The 27990-nt window shown below is 38.8% G+C and overlaps 1 protein-coding gene across 2 annotated transcripts in view; it reads right to left on the reverse strand.

The window, feature by feature from the left end:
- The window catches only part of NR2E1 (nuclear receptor subfamily 2 group E member 1), a 232023-nt gene that overhangs the window by 48784 nt on the left and 155249 nt on the right, over positions 1-27990 (reverse strand). For both annotated transcript variants that reach the window (XM_033937016.1, XM_033937017.1), the window contains 3 exons: positions 22598-22685; positions 5501-5736; positions 1634-1780 (listed from right to left, as the gene is read on the reverse strand). In XM_033937016.1, the coding sequence (XP_033792907.1) occupies positions 1634-1780; positions 5501-5736; positions 22598-22685 (471 nt within the window). The remainder of the gene's footprint in view (positions 1-1633; positions 1781-5500; positions 5737-22597; positions 22686-27990) is intronic.

Raw genomic sequence — 27990 nt, forward strand, 5'->3', positions numbered from 1 at the left:
CAGTATATAATGTTATTAATACTGTTATAAACACTTATCTTTCCCAGTGCTAGGCTGGATTAGGCCCACGTGTTTTTCATACACACTGCTGTTCTTGTGGCAAGTCTGCTCACTTAATCCCCCATTGTCCAAGGTACATTAGAGAGAGTGTAAGTCCACCAGGACAGACAGGGGAAAATGCTTGAGTACCTGAATGTAAACCACTTAGGCTAAAAAAAAAAAAAAGTAATTTCCCCGTGGGAAACCATCCTTTAAGGAGAGAGGGAAGATTCAGCGTATGAATGGTCACAGTCTCTGACCCTCAGGCCTTGCATTGAAGAATGCTGGTATAGAAGAACTGAGGTTGAGATGGGCACTAAAGAATGACACCGGATGGTTACAACATAAGACCATAAGCGTTGCCATACTGGGATAGACCAAAGGTCCATCAAGTCCAGTTTCCAACAGTGGCCAATTCAGGTCCCAAGTACCTGCCAGAAACCCAAAGAGTAGCAACATTGCAGAGCTGAGATTGTAATGTCATAAAGCCTCAGTCCACCAATGCCTAAGAGCCAAAGTCATCAGTGATGTCACAATGGTTTCATTATCCTATGCTTGGCTCACATAAGAATCAGAGTATGGATAGGCCCAGCAAGTGACCTTCAAGCCTTGCATTGAAGAATGCTGGTGTAGAAGAACTGAGGTTGAGATGGGCACTAAAGAATGACACGGGATGGTTACAACATAAGACCATAAGCGTTGCCATACTGGGATAGACCGAAGGCCCATCAAGCCCAGTTTCCAACAGTGGCCAATTCAGGTCCCAAGTACCTGCCGGAAACCCAAAGAGTAGCAACATTGCAGAGCTGAGATTGTGATGTCATAAAGCCTCAGTCCACCAATGCCTAAGAGCCAAAGTCGTCACAATGGTTTCATTATCCTATACTTGACTCACATAAGAATCAGATAGGCCCAGCAAGTGACCTTCAAGCCTTGCATTGAAGAATGCTGATGTAGAAGGACTGAGGTTGAGATGAGCACTAAAGAATGACATGGGATGGTTTCCTGCAGTTATCTGTGGAGATGGGAATGTTGATGAATTCTGTCACCGTGTCATTCTCTTCTGTACTGAACTTACCGTGTGGGATTTTCAGTTATGAAACAACATCTAATACTTCAGAAAAACCTCTAGTGTATACAATGTGTCACATATGAATCATCTTATAAAATTATGCAATATGTTCATACATAGCATCTACAATTTTGTCCTTCAGTTGCTATTAGTAAGAATTATTTTAAAAAACCCAACAAAAAAGGATCTTTTACACAAAATTCCTACTCTAACTCAGAGAAACCTTAATAAACAGGGCTGTAGGAGACCATTAAATTTGCTTTATATTATTTGAAATGTCACAAATGTACTTTTAAATCTTCTTTTCTAATCGGATTCAACCATTCTACATCTATATCTCATTTCTACATAAATCTTAAGTTAATTTTAAAAACCCCAATACATAAACTAGGAGGGTGGTATATCATACAATGTAAAGCAATTTCAGTGCATAGCAGCAGACCCCATAAACTCTTCCATATGCACAATTTCTAATGCTGCCATGTACAAAGAAATGATCTGAGAGCCTCTCTGTGCTCTTACCTGGTCCGGGAGCGACAGGGTGGAGAAGGCTGGTACGCTTTTTGCCCACTTGATGCTCATGAAGAGAAGCCGTGCCGCCGACTCACAGACTGACTCTGTAGCCACCTCGTACAGATACATGGGGGTACCGCTGACCTCATGGGGGTACTGAGGAGAGAAGGAGAAAGCAGAGCTGTGCTCAGTCTCTTCTAGGAAGGCCCCACCGCTGGATCTTCCTCATCAACCCCTGACTGGCATTCTCCTCTTGGCCATAGTCAACTCTCACCTTGACTACTGTAATTCCCTTTATGCTGGACTTCCCCTTTCCTCAGTTAAGTGCCTCCAACTCCTACAATGGGCAGCAGTCAAACGTCTTGATTTTTCTCACCACTTTGACCACGCCACTCCTCTTCTTCACTTGGAATACTGGCTCCCAGCCCCAACCCGCATAAAATCTTATATTGTGCTATTTATCTAATTTTCTATACCGTTCTCCCAGGGGAGCTCAGAATGGTTTACATAAATTTATTCAGGTACTCAGGCATTGGTGCAGTATTTCTTTCAGTATAAAATCTCCCATTCCTGATTTTATACATCCCATTCTTGCCTGTGGTTCACTGAGGCCAACTTTATTTCAAACGCAATCAAAACTTATCTCTTTGACAAATTTCTCTGACTCCACTTCTGCCTTGATGCATTCCTAAACCACTCCACGATAAACTTGATTAATCTTAACACGCTAATGTAATTTCAAAAGTTTTTTTGTATTATTGCTGTCTGTATACAGTCTCTTCCTCTATAAACCACTCTGAACTATTTGTGGTATTGCGGTATATAAAAGTAAAGTTATATCATAGAGCCTGTAGCCAATGTGATCAGCTGGCTTTTTTGTGAAGGACCAAAAAGAGTCCCTGAAACTTCTAAAAGTATTGTCCCACCTTTGGCACTTGTAGGAGGGAAGGAGACAGGAATAGAATAGGGGGGAAAATTCTGGCTGGACTCCCTTAAGGGCAAAGAAATATCAATTTAGGAAGAAATATTTGCTAATGCATTAAGATTTAGCTTAGTGCCATAAGAACATAAGCAATGCCTCCGCTGGGTCAGACCTGAGGTCCATCGTACCCAGCAGCCCGCTCACGCGGTGGCCGAACAGGTCCAGGACATGTCCAGTAATCCTCTATCTATACCCCTCTATCCCCTTTTTCAGCAGGAAATTGTCCTGCTGGAAAGCCAAAAACAGAAAACTATTACTGTTGGGGGATTCCATCATCAGAGGCATTAACCTTGGAACACAGGGCAAGGAGACCAAAATAGTGAAATGTCTTCCAGGATCCTCAGCTACCAGGAGTTCCAGGCAAATACTGACTATAATTAAGGAAGAAACTAAGGATTTTAACACTGATGTTGTTATCCATCTGGGAACAAATGACCTGGCCAACAACTCCACACTTGCAGCACATAAAGCTTTTCGGGAGCTTGGTGAGGGCGTGAAACCTTTTGTAAAGACTTTAGCTTTTTCTGAAATACTGCCTGCATATGGAAAAGGAGAGCAAAGAGTGAAAAACACAGAGGACTTTAATAGATGGCTCAGAGCCTGGTGTCATCAAGAAGGCTTCAGGTACATAGGAGGATGGGGAAATACATGGAAGGACAAGAAGCTATATTGCACTGATGGGCTACATATTACTACAGCAGGAAAAAGAAACCTTGCAGAGAAATTTAGACAATATTTTTCTAGGCATTTAAACTAGAAGGTGGGGGTGGTGTATGTACGAAGGACAATTATAGAGACCACCCCCGGCAAAAGAAAAGATGTGATAGTAGTAAAGGCTGCAACATAAGCAATATCAGCAACTCATTTCTTAGTATTGCAACGGAAAGTGAAACGACACAAAAATCCATATGAAAAAGGAGATTATCGCTGAAAAATAGCTGAAAAGCGATGACCACAAATGCTCGCAGTCTAAGCAACAAAGTTCATGATCTGCAAGCCCTGATATTAGAGGCAGATCTAGATATTGTTGCTATCACAGAGACATGGTTCAGTGAATCACATGGATGGGATGCAAACATACCGGGATATAATCTTTTTAGGAAGGACAGAGATGGTCATAAAGGTGGAGGAGTAGCTCTCTATGTAAAGATCAATATCCAAGCGACCGAAATGCAAGGGACCTGGGGAGAGGAAGAAGTGATATGGATTGCTCTGAAAAGAGAAGATGGAACTTCTATCTACGTGGGTGTAGTCTACAGACCTCCGACTCAATCGCAGCAAATTGATAAGGATCTGATTGTGGATATCCAAAAGTTTGGAAGGAAAGAGGAGGTTCTGCTGTTGGGAGATTTCAACCTGCCGGATGCAGACTGGAATGTTCCGTCTGCGGAATTGGAAAGAAGTAGGGAGATTGTGGATGCCTTTCAAGAGGCTCTGCTCAGACAAATGGTGACGGAACCCACAAGGGAAAAAGCGATATTGGATCTGGTCCTCACAAATGGAGAGAGTATCTCTAATGTTCGAGTGGGTACTTACCTGGGAAGTAGCGATCATCAAACGGTTTGGTTTGATATAACGGCTAAAGTGGAGTCCTAGATTTCAAACGTACGGACTTTAATGCAATGGGAAAGTACCTGAAGAAAGAGCTGTTAGGATGGGAGGACATAAGAGAAGTGGAAAGACAGTGGTCTAAGCTGAAAGGAGCGATAAAAATGGCTACGGACCTTTATGTGAAGAAAATCAATAAAAACTAGAGAAAAAGGAAGCCGATATGATTCTCTAAACTAGTGGCGGAGAAAATAAAGACGAAAGAGTTGGCGTTCATGAAATATAAAAAAACCCAAGAAGAGGAGAGCAGAAAGGACTACAGGGTGAAACTGAAAGAAGCCAAGAGAGAGATACGTTTGGCGAAGGCACAGGCGGAAGAACAAATGGCTAAAAATGTAAAAAAGCCTTTTGGCTAAGTCTTAATAATAATATTGTCATTTCTAGCTGAAGAGACATATGATCATGAAACTGTTTTATTTTACTTTTGTGATTATGATGAACATACTGAGGGCCTCAAAATAGGACCTGGTGGGCCGCGAGTTTGAGACCATTGCTCTAAAGTGAAACAATCTATTGAAGGAAGAATTAAGCTTAATACAGAATCCTTTGGGAATTCTATTTTACCACTGTAACCCAATATTACATCAGACTTTGACTCTAATAATTTATTAGATATATGGAACGTTCAATCTGCGAATGGTAGATTATTTAGCCCCAATCATTGAGGAAAAGGTAAACTACCCTTGTAAAGCCCCTTGGTTTACAGAAAACCACCGTAATTTATAACAAGAATATAGAAGATTAGAATGAAGGTGGAAAAAAGTAAATTAGGGATATTAAGAGCCAAACCTGGCTGTCCCACTCCCTCCCCGCTACCTATTTTTAATACTGGCCATGGTGGTAACAAATCCGATGCTCAGAGAATTCCTATGAATGTTGGAGCTGTTACCACTGTGGCTGGCGTTAAAACTGCACTACAGTTTTGTAAAGTGTGGTGGCCCTGTGCTCTGCTTATCCCAATCTCACAGTTAACAGCTCAGGAAGGATGACAGAAATGTTATCTACCATGTGTCTTTCCTACACCATGTACCTAGTATAGGGAAGTCCACTCCACCTTCCTATCTGGTGGCAGAAACCTATCTCATGCTTACCGAGACCGCCTTCCTCCCCCTACGACAAGGCTCCTGCTATTCATCTCCCTGCATAGGGTTACCAGATTTGTTCAAGCAAAAAAGAGGCTGGTTTCCTTTCCACATCTCCAGCCCTTCGAGATGTCATCCATCACAAGCCACTGCCTTTCTGACAGACACACAACCAGCCCTGTCTGATGAATTCTGGAAACTGACCTTTGGGGTTGGTTGTGCCAGCCCCACCAGTGCCTGCCTTTCCGGGGTGTTGGAGACGGCTGTCAGCTCCAGATTATGGGGTTCCAGCTGGGTCACCGCTGTGAAGAAGGCAGGGGCTGGCAACGCTGCCGATGGGAAGTGAGGTGTGGATCCATTCACCTCTTTGTGCCCTCTGAAGTACAAAGCCACCTGTTTCCTGATCGTCGATGTCCTGGGTCCCCTCTCATGCTGAACAGCTGTAGAAAGAAAGAATGAAAAGAGTCTCAGAAAATCCATTCCAACGCTAAACTACTGGATATCAGTGACGTCATACAGAAGGACTGATAGTGACCTACAATAAAGATGTAGGTCCCTGACTGGCTACAGAGGTATCACTCAGAGTCCTAAGTAAAGCAACTAGCAATTTGTGGTGAGGACGGCTGACTGATTTAAAGCTACAATACACCCTAAATAAGTCTATTAAAAAAATCAAACTACAGAATCAGCAGAGGAAGAGGGCAATATGTGAGAGGGTCAGGTATTTGCTATTGTGGTGAGAAATAAGTAAAAGCCGTATCATTTTCCACCATAAATCTTTAGTTGTCAACAAAGCAAAGTCACTTTGTACAGAAATTTCACAATAAAAAAAGTAAAAAGAGATACTGTAGAATAGTATATCACAAGTCTTCAAGGGCTGCCACCCAGTCACCAATGAATATGTTTGAGATCTATTCACATACAATGGAGGCAGTGCATGCAAAATGCTCTCATGCATATTCATTCATTGGGGAACAAAAGACTGTATTGCGGCCCTCGAGGACTGAGGTTGCCGACCCCTGGTATAACATCATTAGGGTCAATAGTCTAGAAAATACATTTAATCAGGAGAGGACATTAGAAACCAAGTTTCCAAGTTTATTCAAATTTTGTTATACTGCTAAATCAAAACTTCTAAGCGGTTTACAGTGCATTAAAAAGGGATTACATAAAATAAACAACAAAGCAAAAACCATAAAACTGACAGACCCAAAACAGGACAAAACGACTGAAACTTAACAGTCTAATAGATGTTGGCATTGTCATCTCGAAGCTGGAACTTCAGATCATTTATTGTTTTATTGTCCATTCATTAAGGCTTTTTGGCAGTCTATTTGGGATCAAATAAATTGCTTGTTAGAAAATCATGTAGCATTGTCATACGACACAATTTTATTTGGCATGTCTATTAGAACTAAATGTCAAATATCTGCTAATAATAACAAGCTTTTGATGATATTGACAGGAGTTGCCATCCAACAAATAACATATAATTGGAAGGATTGTAAAAGACTGAATTATTGTTTCTGGTGGAATTCAGTTTGTCATGTGTAAAATGGAAAGAGCGTTGGCAGTTCAAAAAGGCTATTATAATAAATTTAAGGATTTGTGGGGACCATTATTAAATTATAATAATGAATAAGTTACACTTTTCCCAATTTTAATACACATGTGGATTTGGGGTGGGGGGGGAGGGTTTCTTGGTTTTCCATTAAGAATATATATATGAATGTCATAAGATATTATTTTCAGGTGGGGGTGGGGGTTAAATCTTCTTGGTGTATGATATTGAAGATTTTTCAAGTGATGTATTATAATTGTTTGATATTTACTGTACACTTTTTTTTTTTAATTCTTTATTCGTTTTAAAAATCTTTCAAGTGTACAATATTCATAATCAACACAATGAAACAAGGCACTTGCATATCTTACATTATAATCTAAACATATAAATGTAACCCTCTCCCCACCCTCCCTCAAAACCCTTCATTCATGTAACGAAACCTATCTTTGTATCTCTCCCCCCTCCTATTATTATATGATGTCTGACTAATAGGAAAATGACATTTAATCATGACAAAAAGACGCTAATGGCTCCCATATTTTAATAAAATTATTATAATTTCCATTTTGTGTCGCTATTGATCTTTCCATTCTATATATGTGGCATAATGAATTCCACCAAAAATTAAAGTTTAACCTATTTACTGTACACTTGATGCAAGTTATAAAATGAATAAAGAATTTAAAAAAAAAATTAAAGAAAAGAAACTTAACAGAACAGGAAGAAGAATATGGGGAGAACAAGAAAAGGGAAATACAGTAGGAAGGGGAAACGTGTGTCCATTAAAAGAAAGAAGAACCAAATTCTTTAAAAAAGAAAGGGAGAACAACCAATCTTGAATCTAATCTAGTCTGAACTTCTGTATCACACTTTTCTAGTACAGGCTCAAAGCAATTTACAAGCAAAGAGACCCATATAGTACATGGAGAATGACATAAGTTGGAACCTGAATCCACATCTATAGGGTTACCAGATTTTATATGAGTAAAATCCAGACACATGGCCCCACCCCTCAGTTCCGCCCCCTAACTTCCTTGACTTGGAGCCACGTTTGGAAGGCGTCACATCCACGCATACACAGATGCTCTCCAGACATGGCCCTGAGCTCAAAGCTTTTCAAAACCCAGACAAAAAAGTCATCTGGATGTCTATAAAGAGGACATGTCCAGTTAAATCCGGACATCTAGATGCTAACCTAAACCAGCTGGTAATTTAACTAACTCAGAATATGTCATATTATGTTATGCTATGTGCGATCTTATATTATCAGGGAGAAGCCTACTATTTAGAAAACTATGAACTGCAAAAGGTTGGAAAAATGAACCACCGTAACATATATTTTGATTGATTGATTGGCCCATATTCTATAAATGGCACTGTTTTTTTTAGGAGCCTAAGCTAAGTGGAAAAACGCCATTTAAATAACGTTTTCAATTGATTTCTACCAGTGCCTTAAAAACCAGCACTGGAATCAGGGCTCCGTAAGCGCTTTACAGCACCTAAAACCAATCTAGACCCGGTTAATGCCAGAAATGGCATTAGGTGCCGACAGGTGTCTCCGGAGGCACAATTCACATCAAAGGTAGGTGCCAGAAATGTAGGCCTTGAAAACCCTGGCCTACATTTCTGCCGCCTACCTTTGCCAGAGGTGCAAGTCTCTAAACAGCCCCATCAAGTGATTGATACGGGATTGGCGGCCACTGGTTGCTTAGACTCTTCTTTAAAAATAAAATGAAAGAATTTCTTGGACATAAAATTTTAATGTTTCCAGATTTGGCACGGGATACTCAAAAAAGAAGGCGAGAATTTCTTATGATGAAGCCAGGGGTTATATCTCTTGGAGGGACTTTTTTTCTACGACATCCTTGTAAATATGTTTTCTTTGAGCCCTTCCAGTTGACAGCCTTTATGGCAGGAGCTCGATTGGACGAAGGGAAATAAAAGTGAAGTGCAGTTTGAACTTAGCTAAAGGGACCTTGTTTTCTTTTATATTTTGATTCAAATATTCTGTTAATATTTGTTAATATGCTCGCCTATTTTGTCTTGGATCTAAATGGAGGACTTGAGCTGAAGTTAAGCTAAATATTTATCTTATTTGATTATTATGTACTTTAATTCTTGAGTATTATTTGTTTGCTTTTCTTCAACTTTCTGTACAAGTGGATACTTGAATTGTAAAATTTAAAAATTTGATAAATAAAAATATATTAAAAAAAAAAAAAGATCTCTATAAAATTTAACAAACTGGTTCTGTATGTCCCGTTTGGAAGTGTGGATAATATGTCCTCCCTCTTTGATGTTAGACACCCAAGCTAATTTCCATACAGGTTTTAGTCTTTCCTCATACGAGAGGAATTCCATCCCCTTTATCATCTTGGTCATTCTTCTTTGAACTTTTTCTAGTGCCGCTATACATTTTTTGAGATAATGAGACCAGAACTGAACACAATACTCAAGGTGAGTGATACAGAGGCATTATAACTTTCTTAGTCTTGTTAACCATCCCTTTTATAATAATTCCTAGCATCCTGTTTCCCTTCTTGGCCACCGCTGCACATTGGGCGGAAGGCTTCAGCGTATTGTCTACGATGACACCCAGATCCTTTTCTTGAGCATCCGAAAACTATGATTTGTATTTTTCTTCCCAATTTGTCCACATTGAATTTCATCTGCCATTTGGATACCCAGTCTTCCAATTTCCAAAGGTCTTCCTGCAGTTTTTCAAAATCTGCATGCTTACAATCTATGGCCGGATTGCTAGTAACATTGAAATCTCCTGTGACAATAAGCTCTTAATTGGGCAAGACCGCCAACTTAGCTACTATACCTTCCTCTTTACGACCAGCGCCTCAGTGACTCAATACCTCCACTCCTGACTAATGGAACTCAAAAGACACAAATCAAAGAGCAGCTATGCCAATGGACAAATTCCACGGCACAAGCACAGTTGCCAAAAACTGTACCACACATCAAATACACAATAAAGGCAATAATAATAATAAATTTTGTATTGTGTGCCCTCAGTGTGAAGGAGTAAGCGAATAGAAAGAGCAAACAAATGCCCCTCACAGGCTTGAACAGAGTTGCTCTTTGTTTTGTGTCTTTTAAGTATCTTTACGCAGCATTTATTGAGATACTATTTTTGTTTGATGAAACTCAAAGGCATCCCCTAGTACACTGAATGAACTCCCACTGTAACTGAAATGCCACCCCAAATATAATTTAATTAGCTACCTAACTTACTAGATACTCTGAGCACAACTTAAATGGGCTACGTACTAAAATTCAAATGTCAAATGTTCTCAAGCAGACTTTTCTTCCTGTACAGAGCCACGATGGGTTCCTTATCAGTAAAATTGAGTAGACAGGCCACCACAGGTCTCAGATGGGACCCGCCATCTTTTTTAAGACCCACACAAAGGACCCACTTTGTGTTTGATGGCATGAGGCCCACTGCCATGATGGACTTCAGTTCCGCATCTTTGATATTCTCTGGGATGGCCACTGTTGGAAACAGGACCTTTGGTCTGTCCCAGTATGGCAAGTCTCATGTTCTTATTTCACAGTCCTCTATTCTCTTCATCTTCAATGCCTCCCTTTCTGTAAACCTGTCTTCTTATTGTGAAAGCCGTTGTTCCATGTGTCTGGACTTGTTCTGTGTTTGAGCTAAGTAAAATATTGCATTCTCTCATTTTTGTAGCTGGCTAATCTTTTACTGCTGCTTTGAGATTTCTGATTATCTGTTTTGCTACTATGAATTTCTGTGCTTTCTCCCCCCCAAAAAAAAAAATAAAAATCAAACTTTGCCTTAATCTGAACTTTTGTACACAGCTTAGCTCACAGAGACCCAGTGTTGTAATATTACAACATCACATTTAAGGCTACAAAATAAACCCTCCCCCATTTTTTTTCTTTTTAAAACTTCATGTACATTACTAATAGAACCTATTGTTCAGTTCTGCAACACCATTGGATGGTTGAATGTGTAAATAGGTCTGTTTATCTGGCCATGAAGTCATACAACCCTGTTGCCTGCTTTGGAGTATATCATCTTGTTGTTTTGGACGGGATACATCAGGACTAAAGTAAGTAAAAAGCTTGAAATATTTTTTTATGTGATCATTAATATGTGTAGATCATGCAGATTTTATGACATCATTGAATATACTGATTTTAAGAGATTTAGAGCTGGTTATTTCTATGTTGTAATTTTACAACAGTGGGTCAAAGTGATAGCAAGGTTTTGTCTGCACTCCCCTGAGACCCAGTGTTGTAATATTACAACATCACATTTAAGGCTACAAAATAAACCCTCCCCCATTTTTTTTCTTTTTAAAACTTCATGTACATTACTAATAGAACCTATTGTTCAGTTCTGCAACACCATTGGATGGTTGAATGTGTAAATAGGTCTGTTTATCTGGCCATGAAGTCATACAACCCTGTTGCCTGCTTTGGAGTAATGATGTCCATTCCCTCTGCACACCACTGGAGTACTTTCAGAAGTTTGTGACAGAAGATATGATCAACGCTCTGGCAGATAACACAAATCAGTACAGTTTTCAGAAGAAAGGATCATCTATAAACACAAACACAAAGGAAATAGAGCAGATGATTGGCATGTATCTGAAGATGGGTCTTGTCCAAATGCCTGGAGTCCGTATGTACTGGGAAGCAGACACAAGATACAGTCCTGTCGCTGATGTAATGTCACGAAACAGATTCCAGTCTCTGTTGACATCATTACATTTTGTGAACAATCTAACCGTGTCTGAGATGGAACAAAAAAGTGACAAACTCTGGAAACTCAGACCATGGCTTGATGCTTTCAGAGAGAAATGCCTAAAAGTGGTCCCTGAAGAACATAACTCTGTTGATGAAATGATGATCCCTTTCAGGGGGAAATTCAGCAGCATCAAACAGTACATGCGTGGCAAGCCAAACCCATGGGGGTTCAAGCTGTGGGCAAGGACTGGAATCTCTGGTATACTTTGTGATTTTGATGTGTACCAAGGCAGTGTGAATGGAATACGGGCAAGATCTGAACTTGGACTATCAGGGGATGTTGTGATGAAACTTGCTTCCACACTTCCACATAGTCACAACTACAAGATCTATGCAGACAACTTTTTCACCAGCATCCCATTGATAGTTAGGCTGCTGGATTGTGGAATTCATTACACAGGAACAGCCAGACAAGTGCGCCTTCCAAACTGTAATCTTGAGGATGAGAAAAGCTTGAAGAAAAAGGGAAGAGGAAGCTTTGATGTCAGAGTGGAGTCAAATCACAACATTTGTGCTGTGAAATGGTTTGACAACAGACAGGTTACACTTGTGTCTTCCTTTGCTGGCCCACAACCAGTGGAGAAGATTCAACGCTGGGACAAAACTGCCAAAAGATTTGTTGAAGTTGAGAGGCCTTATATCGTGGCTGCCTATAACAAATTCATGGGCGGAGTGGATTTGTTAGACTCATTTGCAGCAAAATACAAGTTTCCACTGAAGTCCTACCGCTGGTACCTTTACATCTTCTGGCACACCATTAACCTAGCTGTGATCAATGCTTGGCTCCTGTACAAAAGGGACTGCAAAGCTTTGGATATCCCAAAGAAACAGATGCTAAACAGGAGAATGTTTCAGGCCCAGTTGGCATCTTCTCTTATCCTGATCGGAACGGCTGGGTCAGTGTCAAAGCGAGGGCGACCATCTGCAAGCCCAGTTTCATCAAGAGGGGGCACCTTGACTTCCCAAAAGAGGCAGTTTACAGATGATGGAGGTTCTTCAGCTGCCATGACAGCCAAAAAGTCAAATGCACACCCTCCAAAGGAAGTTTGCAAGGACATGATTGGACATTTTCCCATCAAAGCCGATAGAGGACGGTGCCGACACTGTGCAAAAGGCTATACCAACACACTTTGCAGGAAGTGCAATGTTCGCCTGTGCTTTTCAGAGCAAAATAACTGTTTTTGGAACTACCATAACTGAATAAATGAACAAATAAAACATGCACATATAGGGCTCGATTCACAAAACCGTGCTATGAAGATAGCACAAGTGCTATTTCATAGCGTGGCCGTTTTTACCCGTATTTGCGCTAACATGAAATTTTTTGTGCAAAAACACGAAATTTCTTGATTACCGCTGATAGAAGTCAATGGGCGCTTCACAGGGAAAAATTTGCGTTTTTATATGATACTCATTTTTTGTATTAAATTGATAATAAAAATTACTTTTTTCTTTATTATACTATTGTTGTTGTGTATATACATAAACTTAGGTGGGTCTTTATAAGCTGTAAAGTACAAATAAACTTTTAATTATTCCTTACATGTGTTCAGAGAGAGAGTGACACTATTGAAATTCTGCTACCTTACAGGCCCAGCGTTGCAATTTTACAACATCCTCCCCAAAAGTTACTAAAATGTCAAAATAAAAAAAAAAAACACTGATTTAGGGATCACAAGCCTCCTATAACAACATGTGAACGTTCGAAAACATTTTTTTACGTTTTTTTCTATATTTGGGTCTCTGGGGGTTAGACTAACTTTTCAAAACTGTGAAATCTGTTTACTACCAGCCTTGGTGGAAACTAGATATTTATCAGTGGCCCTTCTAATAACTTTATTTGTGCTAGCCTTTTCTCTGATAGGCAGGCTCTATTTTGTTTGTTGTTTTAGAGGTTGATTAGTGTTGTGGGTTTGTGATACCTTGTAATGATGGTTTTTTTTTTTTTATATAATTCTTTATTCATTTTTAAACTTTCAGCAAGTGCACAATATAAGTAATACATAGATTTACTAACATCACTTGATAAATCTATCAAGATTGTAACAAAGGTATATATATCTAAACCCTTCTTCCCCCCTCCCTTTCCATACAATTATTTAATTGAATCAATCTTTGTCATATTTCTTTTTTACATTTTTATTTTTATTTTTTTTTTTCCATTTATATAAACCCTCCCCTTTCCCTTCCAATAATGTTAAGAAAATGGTGTTTATTCATTACAAAACAATGTCAATGGCCCCCATATTTCATTAAACCTTTTATAATTTCCATTTTGTATTGCTATTGAACATTCCATTCTATATATGTGACATAGTGAATTCCACCAGAAATTAAAATTAAGTCTTGTGTGATCTTTCCAATTTGTAGTAATATGTTGCATGGCAATTCCTGTCATAATCAATAAAAGTTTGTTATTACTTGCCGATATCTGACTCTTTTTCCTCATAGATATGCCAAATATCACAGTATCATAAGTTAATGCTACAGGATTATCTAATAAAGAATTTATTTGATCCCAGATCGAATTCCAAAAGGCTAATATATAGGGACAGAAAAATAAAAGATGATCCAAAGTCCCTACTTCAAGCTTACAATGCCAGCATCTATTAGACATTGAACTATTTAATTTTTGTAATCTAACAGGGGTCCAAAATGCTCTATGCAAAAGAAAAAACCAAGTTTGTCTCATAGATGCTGACAGTGTACATCTTATTCTCCAAGACCAAATTTGTGGCCATTGAGATGCCAAAATTTGATGATTAATCTCAATGCTCCAAATATCCCTAAGACCATTTTTAGGTTTTTTATTAACCAATTCACTAATAACTTTATACCACTGTGCGGCCTGGTGACCCAGAAAATCTGCCTGGAAGCATAAAAATTCCATGCTGTATTGAAAATTTAAAGTTTTCCATTCAGGGAACCCTGCCTGAATGGCCTGCTTCAATTGCAACCATTTATAAAATTGTGATTTATTCAGTCCAAATTTATTTTGCAATTGTGTAAACTCAAGCATTTTTCCATTTGAAATAACATCATTTAAAGTTCGTATTCCTGCATTTAACCAATGCCTCCAGACAATCTTAGTTCCGCCAATCTGAATCTTGGAGTTTAGCCATATAGATTGATTTGTCGATTTACTAATAGGAATTTCAGTTAAATTACTTACATATCTTAGAGTTTTCCATGTATCTAATAAAAGTTTATTTTCTTTATACAATCTGGGCATCTTGATACTGAGAATGTGACAAAGATGTAAAGGAGACAGGAGTCGCCATTCCAAGTATAACCAATCTGGAGTGTATTCAATGAGATTTGGGAGGACCCAATACATACCTTGACGTAAAATATAGGCCTGATGATACCTATAGAAATTTGGGAAATTTACCCCACCCTCCTTAATTGATTTCTGTAAAGATACCAAAGCAATTCTAGGTGTTTTGCCAAGCCAAACAAACTTAATAATTATTGCATTCAATTTTTTATAAAAAGAGTTCTGAAAAAATACCGGAATCATACACATTTGATAGCAAACCACAGGCAATATCATCATTTTTATGGTTTGAACTCTTCCCCACCAAGATATATGTAATGGGTTCCATTGTTCACATAATTCCAAAACCTTTTTTAATAAAAGTTTTTCATTTTCTTTTAGTGTATCTTCTATTGAATTTTTAATCCAAATTCCTAAATATTTTAATCCATCCTCTTTCCATACAAAAGGAAATGAATCAAACATAGATTTTATGCAATGCACATTAAGCGAAAGAATTTCAGATTTATTCCAATTGATTTTATATCCTGAAAACATTCCAAATCTTTCAATCAATTCTAACAAACATGGTATAGTTGAACCTGGATTGCGCAAATATAATAAAATATCATCCGCATAAGCAGATAATTTGTATTCCCATTCTTTCAAGGGAATACCCTGTATCCCCTTTGTCTGATTAATAGCTATCAATAAGGGTTCTAAAACAATATCAAACAGCAAAGGAGATAATGGACATCCTTGTCTAACTCCTCTATGTAATTTAAAACTCTCAGATAAATTATTATTAATGTATAGTCTTGCCATAGGGGAGCTATACAAAGTTTTAATCATTTGAACAAAACCAGGACCCACACCAAACCAATCCAAAGTCTGATACATGAATGACCATTCTACCCTATCAAAAGCTTTTTCTGCATCTAATGAAAGAGCAAAAGCTGGTTCATTCATCATTTTAGTTAAATTTAATGTATGAAACGTCAATCTTGTATTGTTAGAAGAATGTTTGTTAGCAATGAAACCTGTTTGATGTACATCAATTATGTAAGGAAGAGCCTTTGCCAATCTTAATGCTAGTGTTTTAGCCATTAATTTTCCATCAACATTAATTAATGATATTGGCCTGTAATTTGAAACCATAGTGGGATCTTTATTTGGCTTTGGCAAAACAATCACCACAGATTCTGCCATAGTACTTTTAATACAACCTTTATTAAGTTGAAACTGATATAAATTTAGTAAATAGGGTAATAAAGAATTTTGAAATGTTTTATAGAATTCCACAGTAAAACCATCCCCACCTGGAGCGGATCCAACTCTAAGAGACTTCAATGCTGTTTCTAATTCTTTTAATGATATAGGTTCTTCTAAACTTCTTTTTATATGATCAGGAAGCTTTGGACCCTCAAGAAGATTTAAAAATTCCATACCTTTTTGAACTTTATCAATAGAAGACTCGGAAGAATACAACTCTTTGTAAAAAGCCAAAAATTGATTTAAAATGTTATTAGTTTGATTATGCATATTTCCTTTCTCATCTTTTATTGCACTTATTTTTATTCTTCTCTTTTTTGCTTTAAGATAATTTGCAAGTAAACTTCCTGCCTTATTAGATTTTCCATAATACAAGGTTTGCAGAGAAAACAAATCTTTCCTTGCCATTTTTGAAGAAATTTCAATATATTTGCCTTTAGCCTTTAATAAAGTTTGCAAATTTTCGTGATTCCAATCATCTATTAATTTGGATTCCAGCAATTTAATTTCTTTTTCCAAATCTGAAAATTGTTTAATAAGTTGTTTTTTAATATACGCAGAATAAGAAATAATATTACCTCTTATAGTAGCTTTAAATGCATCCCATAAGATTTCCGCATTAATATCTGCTGAGGTATTTATTTGGAAAAATTCCAAAATTTTTTACTTAATTTCTTCAAGAAAAGTTGAATCTGAAACCAATGTATTATCAAACCTCCATAATGATCTATTGTATTCATTATTATCTAGTGTAAGTGTAATCCACACTCCTCCATGATCAGACAAAATAATTGGATCAATAGAAGCTTGTGTCACTTGTTGCACTATGGAATTTGATACCAATATGTAATCAATTCTTGAAAAAGATTTATGAACTGGTGAGCAAAAAGAGAACTCCTGATCATTAAAATGAAGAATACGCCATATATCTTTCAAATTACAAGTATTCACCAAATTATCTAACCCTAATGATTTTATATTTTTGCTTGTTTTTTTATCCAAAAAAGGATCCATAACAGCATTAAAATCTCCAGCTACTATTAAATTAGAAGCAGCCAGTGGGAGTATTAATTTTTGTATATTAATAAAAAAATCATTTTGATTCGAGTTCGGGGCATAGATATTTAATAAAGTCAAAGTATTATTTCCCATTCTCATTTCCGCTCGTATCCATCTCCCTAAAGGATCAAAATCTATCATTTTAAATGAAGCTAAACATTTTGTGTTCACTAATATAGCCACTCCTGCCTTTTTCCCTATTGCGGGAGCGAAAAAACAGTGTTTCACCCAATTATCTTCTAGCTTTTTGGATTCAAACACTGATAAATGTGTCTCTTGAATATAATACACATCAGCCTGTTGCCTTTTTAAAAATGCTAACATTTTTTTCCTCTTTACTGGGTGATTAAGGCCATTAACATTGAGTGAAAAAGTTTTAATCTCCATCAATCCAAATAATTTTTACAAAAGTTCTTCCAATTATTATATCTGAACAAAAAACTGAAATCATTTGAAATGAATAAACACCACCTTCATTTATATCTCCCAATCCAACATCCCTACCCCAATTATCAAATCCCTTTAACCCCCCTCCCATCCCTCCCTCTCCCACCCTTAATATTGGCTGATAAAACCTGGAACTGCACATACAAGACCAAGTAAAGCTAAACTAAAAGCTCTATACAGACTTCAATTATAAAACAATATTGTATGTAATAATCATATGTATTTTTATAAATAATTTATGTAATATTCTCAAAATATTAAAAAATCAAAATAAGAAACTAAATAAAGATCTTCCACTCATATTATAAATGATAAAAAAGAATGTGAAACTCTATATGTCTGCTAAAAGTATCAGACTTGTAAGAAACCTATAAATGAAAATTAAGCATTAATAATATATTTTCCCTTTTTTTTAAAAAAAAAATTATTGTTATTTATTTTTAAATACATATATTCCCTTTAAATATTCTCAAAGAAGCCTACTAAACCTTAAACTAGAGTCCCTTGAAAATCTTTGCTAACTGAAATCTTTTGTACTGAATTTTTATCAAAACCTCCATTAACTCATCATAACCTATGATCTAAATCTGCCACTATAAGCTCTGTATATTAATATCTTATCTTCATGAATATATTGTAATAACATATATCAGATATTCTAATATCTTATTAAGATATGTAACAGCAAAGGAACAATTCATTTCAACTTTAAAGTCATCCTTTGAGAAAGAGATATTAAATGCTCACAGAGAAACAAAGTGCCTTTTTCATTAGCATTCCATTTCACAGTTTCCATTCAAAATAAACAGAGCCAAACTGTCAGTTAGCAGATTCTCAAATATATTAAAGATGAATAACAAATAAAATCAAATAAAAACCAAGAAGAATCAACTCCAACTCCAGGAAGTAAATAAGTCAAATTAAATTGACATCGGCTGCTCCCTTTGATTTAAAAACATTTCCAACTTCACAGGTTCATCAAAGCTCATAGTTTTGTTGTCAATAGTTATTTTCATAATCGCGGGGTATATCAGGCCAAATCTAGCTCCGATGTCTCTTAACTTCGGCCTCATGTCTAGAAATTTTTTCCTTTTATCTGCCGTTGTTTTAGCGAAATCAGGAACGATGTGGACTTTGGCATCCTGACATTTTAAATTTGCATGTTCTTTAGCCATTCTTAACACCTCTAAAACTTGCTGGTGTCTTAGCAATTTGAAAATTATGGGGCGAGGACCTTTTAAAGTATCCAGTCTTTTCATTGGTATGCGATGTGCACGTTCAACTTCTATCGGGTAATTGGATTTGAGGGGCAGGACTTTCATCAAAAAATTTTCCACAAATGAAACCGGATTATTTTTCTCCACCCCTTCCGGTACGCCCAAAAGTCTCAAATTACTCCTTCTCATGCGATTCTGGCAATCCTCGACTTCCCTGGTGAGTGTAAAGATTTTTTCTCTGTCCAGTTTATATTGCCTTTTTTCTGCTTCAAAACTGTCCATTCTCATTTCCATTTTTGTTGTTTTAATCTCCAGCACTTCTGTTCTTTTATTTAAAGTCATTACTTCTTCCTGTATTTCATCCAGTTTTTTGGCGTTTTTTAGAAGAATTTCTTTTATCTCTTGTATTTCTTTCCAGAAATCAATGTCACTTTTCTCTCTTGACAACGGACACTTTGAGGGTGTTGCCGGCTCTGGCTTAGATCTCTTAACACTGCCGGTATTAGAAATCCCCATTTCAGACTTGTTTTGTTTTCCTGAAGCCATCACGTTGTATTTTCCTTCGTTTCTTCCGTTAAAATGAAAATTTTATTTCAGTATTTTATGTCATTAATGTCTGTATGTACAGAGCCTCTGCCCTACCCGACCATCCTCGTGCACTCCCAAGCCACGCCCCGTAATGATGTTTTTTAGATTTGTTGTATGTTTTTCTGTATGTATTATTTGTTGATATTATGTATGTTGCTCCTGTACCTCACCTAGATCTGTGGATGGGCGGGATATAAATATTTTTAAAGTGTTTTAACAGAAAATAACATTGGAGATAGGTTTCATAGCTAGTCAGCTCACATATCTCTGGTTGCATAGGCCCTCCTACCCCCCATCCCCCGTGCTTACACTACCTATATACCTAATTCTCATCTGCATGGTTCTCTGCTGAATTAAGGACTTATAGTCCCACCCCTGGGTTTGCTACTGATAAGTATTCTTGACTATTGGATTGTTTATACATATCAGTCAATTCCCATACCAACCAATCAAGATAACTTTTATCCAATGCAATCATTGTGGTGCTTTAGTTCCAAGGCGTACCATCTGGAGACTTAGAGCTTGCTCCATCTGTCTTCAGCTTTCTAGTATTCCTGGAGGAGCATAGGGAGAGGTATAGCCAAGAGGAAAAATGAGGTATTGTTGCTTCTGTATAAGACTCTGATGAGACCTCATTTAGAATAGTGTACAGTCATGGTATATGGACTTGTCGTGCCACTGGGGTGGACATGTTTCAGTGAAGATGCCAGACTAACGATGTACCACCCATTTGGACAGCAGCAGATGGGCAGTGTTGGAGACGGAGAATTGCGTTTGATGCAACAATGGCGACAACATCAAATTTATACTGTGCAGAAGAAAGTCCTGGCAATCTACTTCTACATTCTGCCAAGAAAATTTGATGATGAGACATAACATAGAAACTTGGAACATATGAAGCATGAACCAAGGAAAATTGGAAATTGTTAAAGATCAAATGAAAAAAACCCAAAATTGATAAGGATCAGTGAACTCAAATGGACAGGACTGGGCTATTTTCAATCAAATGAGAACTGGATCTGCTACTCTGATCATGAAACACACAGGAAAAATGGCATGGCATTTATTCTCAATAATAAGCTTTCAATGATGGTACTAAAGTACCGGATTTTGTACAAGTCTTGGGAATAACTATCCACTTTTCAGCTGAGATGAAATACCTAGGGGGTCATACAGGATCCACAATTTCATACAGGTTCTTTCAATTTCACATTCTTGCTAATTAAATTACGATTTGACGGGTGTCAATTGTAAGTGCATTCTGCAATCAGTAGTATTGTCGAGTCTAGACTACTGCAATCTGGTGCTACTTGGTGTTCCCACAAATGTGATCCATGCCTTACAAGTTACACAAAATTCGATAATTTGTGCTTTGTTTGGGATTGGGAAATTTGACCATGTGTCTGAGTTTTATGTGAAACTTTATTGGCTGAAAGTTGACTTTAGGATATGGGATACTGTAAACTGCTATTAACTTACGTTTGTTTTCAAGGAATGGCACCTAAATATTTAATCAATTTGAGTATGTGCCATCACGCATTTAATATTCTGCTCAAGCCAGGGAGTTGCATGTCCCTACTTTAAAGCAGGCAAGGTTGCAAGCTACAAGAATGGGAGCTTTTTCTTGAGCTGGACCGGAAGCGTGGTCCCATTGTACATTATTAAGGAAGTAAAAAAAAGTATTTGATATTGCATGTACAACAAACTTTTAATAAACTTGAGACTTGATTAGAAAGCAAAAGAATGTGACTGTTTTTAAGAAGCTTTTCAAGAGATATCTTTTTCTGTCATGAAGTATGGGCGCTGAGCACTTTATTTGCTGTATTTGTATGATATGATGATGACATTTATAGATGTCTGTTTTTATTTGCTGTATTTGTATGATATGATGATGACATTTATAGATGTCTGTTTTATGGCTGTTTTGTAATATTTTATTGTGAATGTGGTATTGTAACCCACCCTGTTAAAGGGGGGTTAGAACCAAATAAACCATAAACCATGTTATCAGTGATAGAGTCATGTGGGAAAGCCAATCAATGTCACCTTGGTCCAAATATATGCGCCAATGACAGAAGCGGAAGATGAGGATATAGAGTTGCTCTACAAATAACTTCAGAATGAAATAGATCAATTGGCTTTCTCAAATTAGAGTAGAGTTAGGGACTGTGATCTGTGTTTATGTAATGATTGATTTTGCAATGGAGAATTTTTAGCTGGTCTTCGTCATAAGGCGTATAGGGACAAACTCAAAGATCTCAATATGTATACTTTGGAAGAAAGATGGGAGGGGGAGATATGATAGAGATGTTCAAATACCTATGGGGAATAAATGAGTATTAGGTGAGTCTCTTTCATTTTAAAGGAAACTCTGGAATGAGAGGACATAGGATGAAGTTAATAGGCTCAGGAGTACTCTAAGGAAATACTTTTTTACAGAAAGGGTGGTAGATGCATGGAATAGTCTTCCAGTGGAGACAAAGATTATCTGAATTCATGAAAGTGTGGGACAGGCATGTGGGATCTTTTAGGGAGAACAGGAGATAGTGGATGCAGTGGATGAGCAGAGTAGATAGGCCATCAACGGCATCACGGTTTCTGGCATCCATGGTTTCTGCCATCATGTTTCTAATCACACAACAATGACTGCTCCATTAAAAAGTCTCAACACATAAATAGAAAACAAGGTTTTCTAGAGAGAATATAGTTTATATGGCTTCCAGGAGCCACTTTTGGCTCAACCTCAATCAATCCAAAATCAGGCCTTGCTGTTTCTCAGGCAGTATTTCCTTTGTTTTATTTCTAAATATTACCTTGAAAAGTGGACTAACATGACCACCACACCATTTCACTCAGGCAGTGCTTACATTTGGTCTGTTATGTACTCTCAGGTGAAAGCCTTATTACCTGCTACTGAGATATCAACTCCTTCCCACGCCTCCCCATCACTCCCTACCCTGTTGTCTTTTCATTGACTTGCTCAGTGTCTAATAGGTAAAAATTGCCAAAGGAGTTGATTTTATTCACTGAATTGGGAGAGGGTTCCCAGTCCAATGACTTGCTTCTGTTTGATATGGAGAACCAAAAATAAACCAATGCTGGGTGTGAATTACCATCTTTGTTCATGTTGACTTCCAGACACTTCTTCAGCCGACAGGCCCTGCATTGGTTCCTATGCGTCTTATCCACAGGACAGCCTCCCTGCAAGACAAAATAGCAGACAAGATATGATCTTAGAAGGAGCAAAAATAGTTGATTTTGTCTTTGAGGCCTGTTTGAAATTGTCTCCTTAACCAGGTCCATCCAGAGAGGATAAGCCAGCTCTATTCTTATTTTCTTTTGAAGTAAATTTGCTCTGTGCTTGCAATAGGGCTAGATTAAACTGAATCAGCTGCTTTTGGTTTCAGCTGGATGAGGCAAAGCCTTGGTCATTCCATAATAGGTTGTCTAAAATTAAGTTTCTTTTGCATATTGAAATTTATAGAAGACTGCCATTTTCGCTTTTACTTCTGTGCCTACATGGCAGTAATGCACCTAACCAGTATTCTACAAGGGTTTAGCACATAATTGTTAGGGGACCTTCACAGGGGAGGGGCATAAGCAAGGCATAGGTAGGGATGACCCTTACATGCTTAACTCTCAGAAAACTGTGAATTACGCGTGTAACAGAGAGGGGGAATGAGAGGGTCTGGTGCTGGGAACAGGTCTCTTTAGGCCAGGCCCTTGGCCAGAATTCTAATAAACGCTCACACAGCCACTTCACAAGACTGAACAGTGCTAATGGACAACCTCCTCCTAGCTCCCCTTCCTTTCTCCTCTCTCCTCCTTCCCTCCTCCTACTCTCCTGTTCCCTGCTCCCCTTCCTTTAACTCCTTGCTCCTCTACCGCTCCTGCCCTCCTCTTCCTTCCTCCCTTCCCTTGCTTCCCCTGCTTTTCCTCCCCTTCTCTCTCTACATCTTCTCGGCTGTCTTCTCTTCGAATGCCTATAATTTTATTGTCCTGTAACTTTATTGTGAATGTCAACTGTAACTTGTTCTGAGCTCCCGGGAGAACGGGACAGAAATCTAAACAAACAAACAAATAAATAAATAATTCGACTCCCTCTCCCAAGAATCTACCAACCAGCACTGGGAATCCCTACGACATCATCACACTGGTCTCGGCAATGCTGCAGCGAGGTAGGCCAAGTAGGCACAAGAGGGGGCGGCACAAATCACCAGCGCCAAGCATGGCTACCGTCATGTTACATGTGGCCATGCTCACAAAGCAGCTCACGGCCCCCGTTAAATGTCGCATTTTGAAGCTAATATTTACTGAACAGCAGCCATGGACCTCGTCATAAATGTTAATGCCTAAAGGTAGGCATGCTGATGCCAATTCACATTAGTGTTCTACAGTATAATGGCAGCTGCCTGGCTGTCCCGAACTTCCTCTCGGGAAGAAGCCAAGAAGCAGCGGCGGCGGCCTAGCGTTTCAATTGGTGCAGCAGGAAGGGAAAGTGATCGGCTGTCCTGGTGCCCCGCGCACAGCTTCGGGATGCTGTTCCTGAAAACGGGAAGCGGTGGGTCGGGACAATGGGACGGAAGCCTGAAAACGGGACTGTCCCGTTGAAAACGGGACGTATGGTCACCTTACCTATACCACATGCATTCAGGTTATTTATCAATCGCTTATGCGGCATCGTGTCAACAACTTTGCTAAAGTCCAAGTATACTGCACCTAGTGCCCCTCCCATGTCTAACTGTTAAAGAAATCAATCAGATTCATCTGACAAGACCTCCCTCTCATATAACCCTGCTGTCTCAGGTCCTGCAGGCCAATCAATTATAGAAATCTCAATCAGACTAAGTGGCCTGCAATTCCCAACCTTCTCCTTACAGAGGAACTACATCTGCTCTTCTCCAGTCCTCTGGGATCATACCAGACTCTAAGGAAGCATTAAAAAGATACCTCTCCTTGAGTACCCTTGGATGTATCCTGTCAGGTCCCATCACTTTGTCTACTTTTAATTTAGCTAGTTCCTCACAAACACAGTCTTCTGAGAATCTTTCCTGGTCTACTACACATCCATTCCCATTTGTGTTCGTTGTTTGCAGTCTTTCCCCCGGTCTTTCAACCATGAATATAGAACAGAAATAATTGTTAAGCAGTTATTTCCAACTTTTAAGAGACACTTCTTTTCTTGTTTATCCACTACACAGTTTAGGTTCTCTTCTACTCCTCTTCAAGAAACCCTCTCTAGACCTTACATGTTCCTCCAACTATTGCCCCATCTCCCTCCTCCCCTTCTTATCCAAGCTACTGGAACATGCTGTTCACTGCCATTGCTTGGGTCTTCCATTCATCTCAAGCTATTCTTCACCCACTTCAGCCAGGCTTTTGCTCACTGCATTCCACAGAAACCATCCTTGCTAAAGTCTCCAATGACCTGTTCTTGCCCAGATCCAAAGGCCTCTACTCTATCTGCTGCTTTTGACACAGTTGATCACCACCTACTCCTCGATACACTATCCTCACTGGGATTCCAGGGTTCTACTCTGTCATGGTTTTCTTCCTATTTTTCCCATTGCATTTTCAGTGTATGCAATGGGGATCCTCCTCCACTGCTATCCCACAATCAACCGGTATACCTCAATGCTCTGTCTTGGGACTTCTCCTTTTCTCCATCTATACCGGCTCTCTCGGTGCACCGATCTCCTCCCTCTGTGCTGATGACTCCCAGATCTACATCTTCACACCAGATAGCTCTACATGAATCTAGGCCCGAGTCTCAGCCTACCTGTCTGACATTGCTGCCATCTAAAACTGAATGTAGCTAAGACTGAGCTCCTTTCCATTTAAACCCAACTCCCTTCCCCCCATTCTCTATTTCTGTGGACAACACTCTTCTCCTCCCTATCTTGTCAGCTCGCAACCTCGGGGTTATCTATGACTCCTCTCTCTCCTTCTCTGCTCAGATCCAACAAACCGATAAAGCCTGTCACTTCTTCCTCTGTAAAATTACCAAAATCCAACTTCTTTCTGACCACACTACCAAAACCCTTATCCATACCCTTATCACCTCTCACTTAGATTACTGCAACTTGCTTCTCTCAGGGTTCTGCTCATCCATCTCTTTCCCCTTCAATCCATTCAAAATTCTGCTGCACGACTCATATTCCGCAAGAATTGCCATACTCACATTACCCCTCTTCTCAAGTCATTTCATTAGCTCCACATCCATTTCCGAATACAGTTCAAACTCCTCTTACTGACCCTCAGTATTTCTCCTCACTTATTTCCACCTACGCTCACCCCCGTGAACTCTGTTCATCAGGTAAGTTCCTCATATCCTTAACCTTCTCCTCCATTGCCAACTCCACACTCCGTCCCTTCTATCTTGCTGTGCCATAGTCATGAACGGACTGCCTGAATCATTACGTCAGGATCTGTCCCTAGCAGTATTCAAAACCAAACTAAAAGCCCACTTTTATGAGGCTGCTTTCAACTCCTATTTCCCACTCACCACAAGACACCTAGGTCCATCCTTTCATTCTCTCTGCAAGAAACTCCCCAGATGTCCTATCTGTCTGTCCAAATTAGGTTGTAAGCTTTTCTGAGCAAGGACTGTCTATTACATGTTAAATTTACAGTGCTATAGAAATGATAAATAGTCGTAGTTGTATACCCATATGTGACAATCCAATTACCTTCCCAGATGATGTAAAAACATTGGCAACTGAATCTTTGGGAAGGTTGTACCAAAACCAGATCGAAATGGAAGGCTCTATTTGTGCTTTATAAAAAGTTGTACAAAATATTATCCCTTTTTATACTTTAAAAGATTTAAATATAAAATCATAAGTGTTTGAAGCTTATGCAAATGAGGACAGAGTCTGCGGGGATGGGGTGGGGACAGATCTCGAAGGAATGGGGAAGGTGACAAGGACAGAGCCCATGGGGATGGGGTAGGGGGACAGGGACAAACTTTGTCTCTGTGTTATTTTCTAGTGCTAGACATGTCTCTGAGCTGTCCATGCCCCTCTCACATCCTCACCCAACTAGTAGTTGTGCACTAAAGGAATTACATACTATGGAGCTCATAATAATAATAATAAAAAAATGTTCCAAAAACAGCCTAAGTCGGTACTTGGACGATCAAAAAGACAGGTCGTCCAAGTGCCGATAATCAAAATTGGCTTTAGACGTATCTAAAACCAGCTTAGGTCTTTTCAATGCTGCTGTATGCTCAGAGTGAAAAGGGGCATTTTTGGAGGAGTGGATAGGGTGGGAGGTGGGTGGGATGTGGGCTGACCTAGATTTAGTCATCCGGCAGCCATAATGTTTGACAGGTTGCCAGATGGAACTTATACATTTTGACTTAGACGAAGTCAAAACAGGCATAAGTTCCAGATAGGGCTGCTGAGCTGATCGCGGCTGTCATGATCAGCTCAGCAGCCCAGGCAACCTGTCCCCCTGCACCCGTAACGACCGCGGCAGGAGAGATGCCCAATCTTTCCTGCCAGACCCCCCCCAAAAAAATGTCATGCTCTTGATGCCCAGTCCCTCCTGCCAAACATCCTCCCTGAACTGGCGTGCTCTTCACCGGCAGGAGGAGTGCCCAGTCCCCCTGCCGGACCGCCTAGCCCCGCCCCCCTGTTAGTCATTATTCAAGTAGTTGCATGCGCTGATTCTATAACGTACAAATTCTAGGAGGTGTGGATGTGGACAGATGAAGGGTTTGCCTAGAGGGTTTGGAATACAGATTATAGAATGCACGTAATTGCCAACATTTGGGCATTAGCGGTTCCGTCAGCCTTTGACCAGGGCTGTGAAGTCAGAGCTGGAGTCGGAAGCGGTTTTTGAGTCAAAGTCGGTGAAAATGTGCCAACTCCAACTCTGACTCTATAGAGTTAAATTGTACGCCATGCAAATATTATAATGCTTAAATTTCTTATTTTACAGATAATTTGATTAACCAATTTTTTCAGGATATGTTTTACTTTTCAGAATATATTTTGATATTAAGCTCTTTGATGATTACAACATGCAACATAACATAAAACTCACTTCTATACTGCAAATACCACTTTCTATGTGGTTCACAAGATAAAAAATACAGATGAATACAGCAGAAAATATCTAACTTCCAAAGGATTCTATAAAGAGGTGCGTTTTTAAAGCACGTTGAAACTATTGGTAGGAATTAGAAGATGTAAATCCGTAATTCAGGTCCTTAGCCCATAAAGCCGCTTGAAACGACAACAGACGTTCCTGGAATTTTTTAAATTTACATCCCTTTGCAGATAGTGCATGAGATTTCCTAGAATGTTTGGAGTTATTGATTATAAAGATTCCATAAGATATTCTGGAATAAGACCAAACTTAAACTTAATCCACGCTTCTACTATCAACCAATGCAATTGACGATCGAAATAGGTAACGTGATCATACTTCTTCAAGTCATAAATCAATCTAACCGTACCTAGAGAATGACACAGGGACAACGTTTGGCCCCGGCTCCGCC

This window comes from Geotrypetes seraphini, chromosome 3 (genome assembly GCF_902459505.1).
Source record: "Geotrypetes seraphini chromosome 3, aGeoSer1.1, whole genome shotgun sequence".
In the NCBI taxonomy this organism is placed as follows: domain Eukaryota; kingdom Metazoa; phylum Chordata; class Amphibia; order Gymnophiona; family Dermophiidae; genus Geotrypetes; species Geotrypetes seraphini.